This window comes from Anomaloglossus baeobatrachus, chromosome 1 (genome assembly GCF_048569485.1).
Source record: "Anomaloglossus baeobatrachus isolate aAnoBae1 chromosome 1, aAnoBae1.hap1, whole genome shotgun sequence".
Lineage (NCBI taxonomy): Eukaryota > Metazoa > Chordata > Amphibia > Anura > Aromobatidae > Anomaloglossus > Anomaloglossus baeobatrachus.
The window spans coordinates 224,335,455-224,345,712 of record NC_134353.1 but is presented as its reverse complement, the minus strand read 5'-3'; the positions used below and the strand labels follow the sequence as shown (position 1 = coordinate 224,345,712).

At 43.2% G+C, this 10,258-nt stretch overlaps 1 protein-coding gene across 1 annotated transcript in view; it reads right to left on the bottom strand.

The window, feature by feature from the left end:
* Positions 1 to 1,669: 1,669 nt before the first annotated feature.
* The window catches only part of RNF150 (ring finger protein 150), a 226,787-nt gene continuing 218,198 nt past the window's right edge, over positions 1,670 to 10,258 (bottom strand). Inside the window, exon 7 of the mRNA XM_075348338.1 lies at positions 1,670 to 3,666. Coding sequence (XP_075204453.1) covers positions 3,554 to 3,666 — 113 coding nt within the window. The 3' untranslated portion in view covers positions 1,670 to 3,553. The remainder of the gene's footprint in view (positions 3,667 to 10,258) is intronic.

Below are 10,258 nucleotides of genomic sequence, written 5' to 3'. Positions count from 1 at the left end.
CATGGAGGATGGAAGAGGATGTCAGTGGTAACCTGTGAAGCTCTAGTGAACTCCATGCTCAAAAGAGTTAAGACACTGCTTGAAAATAATGGTGGGCACATAAAATATGGACACTATGAGCACAATTTAGCCATTTTCACTAAGGGGTGTACTTACTTTTGTTGCCACCAGTATTGATATTAATGGTTGTGTGTTGAGTTATTACACCAAATTTACACTGTTATAAAAGCTGGACACTGATACAATCTAAAGTAGTCAAAGTGTCATATCTTCAGTAATGTCCCATGAAAAGATATAATAAAATATTTACAAAAATGTGATATACTCTAAATGTCTTACACCTGGTTGCTCCCTATTGCAAGAATAAAGGGTACTGCGACATCGCTACCGATATATCGTTGGGGTCACGTCGTTAGTGACACACATCCGGCGCCGGTAGCGACATCGCAGCGTGTGACACCAAGGAGCGACGATCAACGATCGCAAAATTGTCCAAAAACGGTGATCGTTGACACATCACTCCTTTCCTTAATATCCTTAATATCGTTGCTGCTGCAGGTACGATGTTGCTCGTTGTTCCTGCGGCAGCACACATCGCTATGTGTGACACCGCAGGAACGACGAACATCTCCTTACCTGCGTCCACCGGCAATGAGGAAGGAAGCAGGTGGGCGGGATGTTACATCCCGCTCATCTCCGCCCCTCCGCTTCTATTGGACGGCCGTTTAGTGACGCCGCAGTGATGCCGAACGCACCTCCCCCTTGAAAGAGGGATTGTTCGGTGGTCACAGCGACGTCGCTGCATAGGTATGTGCGTGTGACGCTGCTGTAGCGATAATGATCGCTACGGCAGCGATCACCAAATGTCGCACGAACGACGGGGCGGGTGCTATCGCGCTCGATATCGCTAGCAATGTCGCAGCGTGTAAAGCACCCTTTAGGCTTAATGGTGTTGTATAGAAGTATATAAAAAGTTTGTTTCCCGTCCCCAAATGGTGCTATTATGCTACCTGAGCCATACCTCAAATTTATTTTTTATAGATCATACAGTATATAATAACAGACATAGCCTATGGACAGGAGCGGTGCTGTTTCTGGGGAGATAAAACTTTTTTGTCTACACAACTCTCATTCAAGCCCTTTAATCAATAATGTCTTCCTTTTGTTCCCTGGAAACAAAATATAAAAGTACAGCTGTCTAGTAATGATCAAGTATTAAAAGGGTTGTCCCAAATTCTCAAGCAGGAGCACACAGCTTCTCTGCCTTCCTGCTTGCTAGGGGGTGCGCTCCTGCTTGACAGATTAGAACAGTGACATTGTTGCACCGCTGACGCAAACTGTGCTCTCTCCGATGCTGCTAGCAGCTGCCGATTTGCCTCAAAGCGTTGGGGGAGCGGAGGGGCGTTGAAGCTGACTGAATCTGGCCAGCAACATAAAAGCATTTACAAGCTCTAAAGAGGTTGTAAGGGCTGCGCTCCTTATCTGGAACACCAGCCACCTCTAATAAACCAAGGCGGTGACTAGTAACCAATACAAGAAGCCATAAACTGAAAAACATGAATTTTAGTAAGAACTAAACTTTGCAATTGTACCCATTCATGATAATCTTTAGTGTGGTAGAAAACACCTAGAAAGAAACAATTATAAGATTATATATATATATATATATATATGTATAGTGTCTTATATGTCCTGCTCTTATGGTAACATAATGGAAGTTCTCAACTGCTCTCTTAAAGCACCACTACAGTGAGTCTTTTTTCAGCACTGGAGTGGCTAAGCCCCCTGCCCTCTATCCTACACTCACCTTCCAACGGCTTCACCTTTTACCGACACCGCTCCAGCCCTGCGGTGCCATCTTCTGACTGTAACTTCTAACTGTCCGGAAGCTCCCAATACATCTCTATGAGAGCCAGAATGAGGCTCTCATAGAGATGTATAAGAGTTGTGACCTCCGTGAATCACTGGAGCTGCCAGTAGATCACAAATCAATAAGACTGCCAATAAAGGGTGAAGCCACCGAAAGTATAAGACGGGTCAGAGGACTTACATTTTAAAGCGCCACTCCAGTGGTGAAATAAAAAAAGCACTGCAGTAGTGCATTAACTTTGGTTGTCGCCAATGTTCCCATCAGCCGTACAGGCCCTATAAGGATCTAAGGAATTTGGCTGCACATCTTGTAAAACAAGGTCTTGAATAATACAATATAAAGTATCAGATGCATCAATGAATCGTTTTCATTCCTAGTGCTTTCACATCACTGCCAATACTTCTGCAAATACATGATTTTTTTTTAAATTAACACATTTTTGAAAAACATCTTTACAATATGATCATTTTTGGCTTTCAACCTGTTTTGCTTGTTATATCATAGCAATCAATGTCCATATCATATTAAGAAATATTAGCTATTTTTACGTGGTAAGAATAAAACCCTTGTTTCCATTATATAAAATAGGACCCTCCTATATATGAGAGATCAGAGTAGCTCCTGCTAATACATTCATTTTTATTTTTTTTTAGCAAAAATATGGGGTCAATGTAATGAGGTCATAAATAATGGCATAATGGAATGTCATGAGCAAGTATGCTATCTTGCACAACGTCACAGCACCTAATTACCTTTGTTTTTTAATCACCGACTAATAAGTTGTATTTTCATTTGAAAAAATATATATTTATTCTTGAAAAAACATATGCCACTCTGTGGTGTCAGCACAATACTGCATACATTTCCATTAAGAGTCAAAAAGACTGGTCCCCACAATAAATAAGTGGGGAATTAATTAAAAAAAAAATCTATTTGCACGGTGTCAAACACATTGTAAAACTATGGATGCAAGATAGATGGTGCAATAACATAATGTGTCTCGATTCACACACGTCTGCGCCTCTTTAGTGACTCAGAGTAACAGATTGTAATTTCAGTACCTAACATTCTTTATGCAGTTCATGAGAAATGCCAGATCACATGCAACTGGCACAGGCCCTCTAAAGAGGTTCTCTTCTCTAGTGCTTCTGGGACAGGTGCCCATCCGGTAATCATAGCTTCCTTCAGATAAGAGCAGGGTATTCATTCACGACCATCACAATCTCTTCATGTAGACGCGGATGAGAAGCCGCTACGTAAAAAATAAAGAAAAATTACAAAAACATTTTCTATCATGACCGAGATATTGGTGATTGAATACACGGAGTAAACAACAAAAAGGGATTGTAAAGTTTCTATCTCTTCTTAAAAACAGCATCAAAGATTTTAATTTAGGTCCAGGTCTACCGTCCATATCAGGGAAGCCTGCGGACTGATGTCTTGCTCATGTGAGGAAATGGCGAGGCCACAGCTCCCATATCAACACAACAAAATCCTGCGGGTAAGGAACTGCGCTGAAACAGCAGGCGTCTGGCGCTATTGCTTTTTTCATGATCATCCCGTAATGAAGTGCTCTGGAGACTTATGGTGATGGTGAGTGGTTTTTACTTATTGGAATAGTCCAAACTCCAGGACGGCCGACACCTTCTATATCTTTCCTATGGAACGCAGCAACAGACCTGCTCATGACTTCACCTCCTCACAGTCCTGGTCAGTGGAAAGATCTACATCTGAAACGTCTACTGCCATGATGAGAGAGATATCAGAGTCACTGCTGATTACTGGCTCTTGTTCACCTAGAAGAAGGAAACATTCTGGTTAACTGGAGACAATATATGCAAGTATGTGGAACAAGAACATTGCTCCAGTAATAATTCAATTATATATAAACATTTTAACTTTACAATATGCTCTGTGCTAAATGTTACGCCCTCCCCACGCTGAGTGACAGCTGTCTGACTGCAACCAATCACAGCTGCTGGTGGACGGATCTATATCGTACAGGAAAATACATTTTAAAAAAACTTGCATGCGGTCCCCCCCAATTTTGATACCCAGCCAAGAAAAAGCCACACAGCTGAGAGCTGGTATTCCCAGGCTAGGGAGACCCATGTTATTAGGAGCCCCCCAGCCTAAAAATACTAGCCAGCAGCCGCCCAGAATTCCCGCATCCATTAGATGCAACAGTTCCGGAACCTTACCAGCTCTTCCCAATTATCTTGGTGCGGTGGCTATTGAGGTAATAATAAGTTAATGTCAGCCCATAGCTGTCACTAAGTCCTAGATTAGTCATGGCAGGCATCTATGAGACACCCCCCTCATCACTAATTTAAGTGCAAGTAAATAAACACAAACACACCTAAAAAAACCTTTATTTGCAATAAAAGACAAAAAGCACCCTCTTTAACCACTTTATTAACCCCCCAAACACCCCTCCTGTCCAACGTAATCCACAGGAGGACCCATGACGTTTCCAGCACTGCTACATCTGACACTCACAGCGAGCACTATAGAACAAGACTGCCTGGTGTGAGCTCCACGCAGCAACTAAAGTGAGTCGCGTTATCAGCAGTGACATCACTCAGGTTAGCTGCAGCCACAGCTGGAGTCCTCCACCTGTGACAGCAAATCACCCGAGTGACTGAAGTGAGTTGCACAATCAGAGGTGCCGTCACTTAGATCATTTCATGTCCCAGCTGGAGTCCTCCACCTGTGACCGCAAATCAGGCTGTGACTGAAGTGAACGTGAGGTGGAGGACTCACCTAAGTGACGTCACCGCTGATCGCGCGGCTCACTTCAGTTACGTCCTGAACCTCACAGTGGTGAACCCTTGACAGCACTGCCACGATATACGCAGTATTGTGGGTCCCGCAACTGTGATCTTAGGGGTTTATCCGAGTTCATTCTGATCGCGTGTCTTTATGCACTCACAGCGGGCAGTCATGTTCTATAGCGCTCGCTGTGACAGGAAAGGGATGTAGCAGAGCTGAATCGCTGTGGTACCTCATGTGGATTACGTTGGACCTGCAGGGGTGTTTGGAGATTAATAAAGTGGTGAAAGAGGGGGCTTTTTGTATTGTATTCCAAATAAAGGATGTTTAGGGATTGTGTTTATTTACTTTCACTTACAGATTAGTGGTGGGGCGGGGTCTCAGACGACTGTTATCGGTAATCTAGGACTTAGTGGCAGCTTTGGGCTGCTATTAACTTCTTATTACCAAGATTGCCTTCGCACCAAGGCAATCGGAAAGAGCTGGGTCCAGCACCAGAATTGGCACATCTTATGGATGCGCCACTTCTGGGGCACCTGTGGGCTGCTATTGTTGGGCTGGAAAGGCCAAATAATGATGGCCCTTACCACCCTAATATTATCAGTCCACAGTTGTCTGCTGTACCTTGGCTGGTTTAGAAAAACCCCCACGTAATTTAAAAATAAATAAATAAAAAAATAACAACAAATAATTAATTAAAAAAAAAAAAGTGCGTGGGATCTCCTCAATTTTCATAGCAAGCCAAGTTACAGCAGACAGCTGAGGGTTGCACCTGAGGGTAGCACCTGCAGCTGCTGCTGTTCCTGTGCTGGATATGAAAAACTGGAGGGGACCCCACATCATTGTTTTACCATAAAAAAAAACAAAAAACAAAAAAAAAACAGCTGGCCAAGCTAGCTATCCCTCTATTGAGCTATTCAGTTATTGTTTTCTATCTATTCTATATGTTCTTTCTATCCTTTCTATCTATTTTTTTTAGCTATCAATTACCCTATCCTGTTTTGTTTCTCTTTTAAAAAAAAAACAAAAAAAAATGCATTAACAAAACTGCACCATCATTACAAGTTTTATTTTTTTTGTTTTTTTTTTACATTTCCAGGCTCTCTGTGACAAGGTGTAGTTTTGGTTGCCGTTTGCGTGCAGAAAAAACTGCATCATGCGCGTATAGCCTTAAGATCCCCTTTAATTATTTGGGGTTAACCCTTTAAATTACAGCTGTTTAATGCATATCCATAACAGTGAAAAATATATACCTTCTTATAATAAAACTACCATATTTTATAATACATATGTAACTTAGCAGGCTTATAATGCAATCATAACGTTGCACAGCAGAAGGCACTATGTAGCCTTGGCCTTAGAGAATAAGCACACTTATAAGAAGGTCCTTGATATTTAGAGGGTTCAAGGAGAACATATATGTGCCACATAAATAATTAAGCAATCCTATTGACTTGCTGAGATAGAAATGGATTATCTCGGACAGCCATGTTTGTTTCTGCCTACATTATTTATCTCCTTGACATGTCACTAGCCTAATGGTTTCTCAGAAGTTAATGAGGATGTGACAAATCTATTGCTCACAAAGTTTCAGGATGCCATCATTCACTTTAACCAGCAATATAGAAGAAAATGCAGGAGCTGGGCACTGCCGATAACTGTCCAGAGAATAGAAGATGTTCTCAAGGTTCCTTTTATTGGTAGGACAATCAATATACACGTTTCGATACCGAATTGTTATCTCCATCAGGCTTGATGAAGCAGCTGACAGATCATATGCCTTTACCAGGAATGTACTTGTCACTGCACAACATAAAAAAGTAAGTGCCCCCCATCCACCACTAGTTTATCGTTATCTGCACCGTACATTAAATTTGTTGTGCTTGTGCCATTCACTTTATTGGCCCATTCACACACAAAACCCCAACTTATCACAATGGACACAGGCAGGGCCGGCTCCAGGTTTTTGTGGGCCCCGGGCGGAAGAGTCCCAGTGGGCCCCATCCACACACAGACACCGATACGAACACGTACATATACATATTTAAAGACAAACTCACAAAAATACATATAAACAGACAAATCTATACAGTCATATACACTGACATACATAGATACACACACACACAAACACAAGTCTGCTGCATACAGACAGACACACACACACAAGTCTGCTACATACAGACAGACAAACACACACAACTCTGCTACATACAGACAAACACACACAACTCAGCTACATACAGACAAACACACACAACTCTGCTACATACAGACAAACACACACAACTCTGCTACAAACAGACAAACACACACAACTCTGCTACATACAGACAAACACACACAACTCTGCTACATACAAACACACACAACTCTGCTACATACAAACACACACAACTCTGCTACGTACAGACAAACACACACACAACTCTGCTACATACAAACACACACACAACTCTGCTACATACAGACAAACACACACAACTCTGCTACATACAGACAAACACACACAACTCTGCTACATACAAACACACACAACTCTGCTACATACAGACAAACACATACACAACTCTGCTACATACAAACACACACAACTCTGCTACATACAGACAAACACACACAACTCTGCTACATACAGACAAACACATACAACTCTGCTACATACAGACAAACACATACAACTCTGCTACATACAGACAAACACACACAACTCTGCTACATACAAACACACACAACTCTGCTACATACAGACAAACACATACACAACTCTGCTACATACAGACAAACACACACAACTCTGCTACATACAGACAAACACACACAACTCTGCTACATACAGACAAACACATACAACTCTGCTACATACAGACAAACACATACAACTCTGCTACATACAGACAAACACATACAACTCTACTACATACAGACAAACACATACAACTCTGCTACATACAGACAAACACACACAACTCTGCTACATACAAACACACACAACTCTGCTACATACAGACAAACACATACAACTCTGCTACATACAGACAAACACACACAACTCTGCTACATACAGACAAACACACACAACTCTGCTACATACAGACAAACACACACAACTCTGCTACATACAGACAAACACACACAACTCTGCTACATACAAACACACACAACTCTTCTACATACAGACAAACACATACAACTCTGCCACATACAGACAAACACACACAACTCTGCTACATACAGACAAACACACACAACTCTGCTACATACAGACAAACACACACAACTCTGCTACATACAGACAAACACACACAACTCTGCTACATACAGACAAACGCATACAACTCTGCTACATACAGACAAACACACACAACTCTGCTACATACAGACAAACACACACAACTCTACTACATACAGACAAACACACAACTCTGCTACATACAAACACATACAACTCTGCTACATACAGACAAACACATACACAACTCTGCTACATACAGACAAACACACACAACTCTGCTACATACAGACAAACACATACACAACTCTGCTACATACAGACAAACACACACAACTCTGCTACATACAGACAAACACACACAACTCTGCTACATACAGACAAATACACACAACTCTGCTACATACAGACAAACACATACAACTCTACTACATACAGACAAACACACACAACTCTGCTACATACAGACAAACACACACAACTCTGCTACATACAGACAAACACATACACAACTCTGCTACATACAGACAAACACATACACAACTCTGCTACATACAGACAAACACACACAACTCTGCTACATACAGACAAACACACACAACTCTGCTACATACAGACAAACACACACAACTCTGCTACATACAGACAAACACACACAACTCTACTACATACAGACAAACACATACAACTCTGCTACATACAGACAAACACACACAACTCTGCTACATACAGACAAACACACACAACTCTGCTACATACAGACAAACACACACAACTCTACTACATACAGACAAACACATACAACTCTGCTACATACAGACAAACACACACAACTCTGCTACATACAGACAAACACACACAACTCTGCTACATACAGACAAACACACACAACTCTACTACATACAGACAAACACATACAACTCTGCTACATACAGACAAACACACACAACTCTGCTACATACAGACAAATGCACACAACTCTGCTGCTCTGCTCTGTGGGGCCCACACCCGCGGCTCGGCGGGGACAGCACCCACAGCAGCATCCGCAGCTCGGCGGGGCCCACACCCGCGGCTCGGCGGGGACAGCACCCGCGGCAGCACCCGCCGCTTGGCGGGGACAGCACCCGCGGCTCGGCGGGGCCCACACCCGCGGCTCGGCGGGGACTGCACCCGCGGCAGCACCCGCAGCTCGGCGGGGCCCACACCCGCGGCTCGGTGGGTACAGCACCCGCGGAATCGGCGGGGGGGATTGGCAGGGGCCAGGGCATACATCTGGGGGGTTAGAAGCAGCTCACCGGGGCCCATAATGGGGAGGCGGGGAGGGCACTTACCCGATTAGGTCACGGTGGAGAGGGGGCCCACACAGCGCCGGACAGAAGCTCGCCTCCTTCATCTGTGGGACTGAGAAGGCGGTAGCTCCGCCCACAGATGAAATTCAAACCAGGATGTCTGCGCGCCTTAAAGTGACGGCGCCGCAGATTGCTGCCGAGGACTGCGGTCCCCGGAACTCGGCCAGGGACCGCAGAACTGTAAAGGCGAGTGGGCCCCGGCCAAGGGACAGGAGAACTGACGAGGCCGAGTGGGCCCCCCCGGCTCTCCAGGGCCCCGGCATTTGCCCGGGTTTGCCGGGTGCTGACGCCGGCCCTGGACACAGGTCAATGTTACTATATAGCTTTCACACTGCTCTTTTGCCATTTCTTCTACATAAATAATCCCCTATAGTATTAAGGCAAGTAAATGTTTATAGGTCATATATGTTCATTTCCGGCATAGAAAAACTATTATGTTCAGATATTCTTAAGAGCTGTAATTCAAACAGATGCCAGAGATAAATCAGAGATGAGACTGAAGACAGATGTAAGACAGATGTGCGTGTAGGAGTCAAATGGAAAGAACAACAAGTACATATTTAGCATGACTGTGCCTAAATGACCAACAAGAAGAATCGCATTAATTATAAAGCATTTGCATCTAGAAGCAGAAAATCACCAAGAACAGTCCTAAGATCGCGCTTTCCTCTAGTTTATAAAAATGCCCAGATAAACTGGCTAAAAATCAGCCGTGTCTTTATACAGTGGAGAGAGATTGGATTCCACTCGGCTGACAGCTCTTTTCTATGGATGATGACCATCGTGATACTTATTCCTTCCATATAGCACAAGGAAATAAAAGTCAATACAGTTGTATGCAGTTGTATTCATAATGCTTCTGTTTCATAGGTTGAATTTTGACAAAATTGGAAATGTTAACATGCAGATTTCAAAATCTGAGCCTGACCCATGTATTTCAGCCCTATATTTTGCATTTGTTGGGCTAATCCGCCTGTGGCTACCTGCTGCTGTTTTATATAATAAAACAACTTGAAATGGATATTATACTACTGC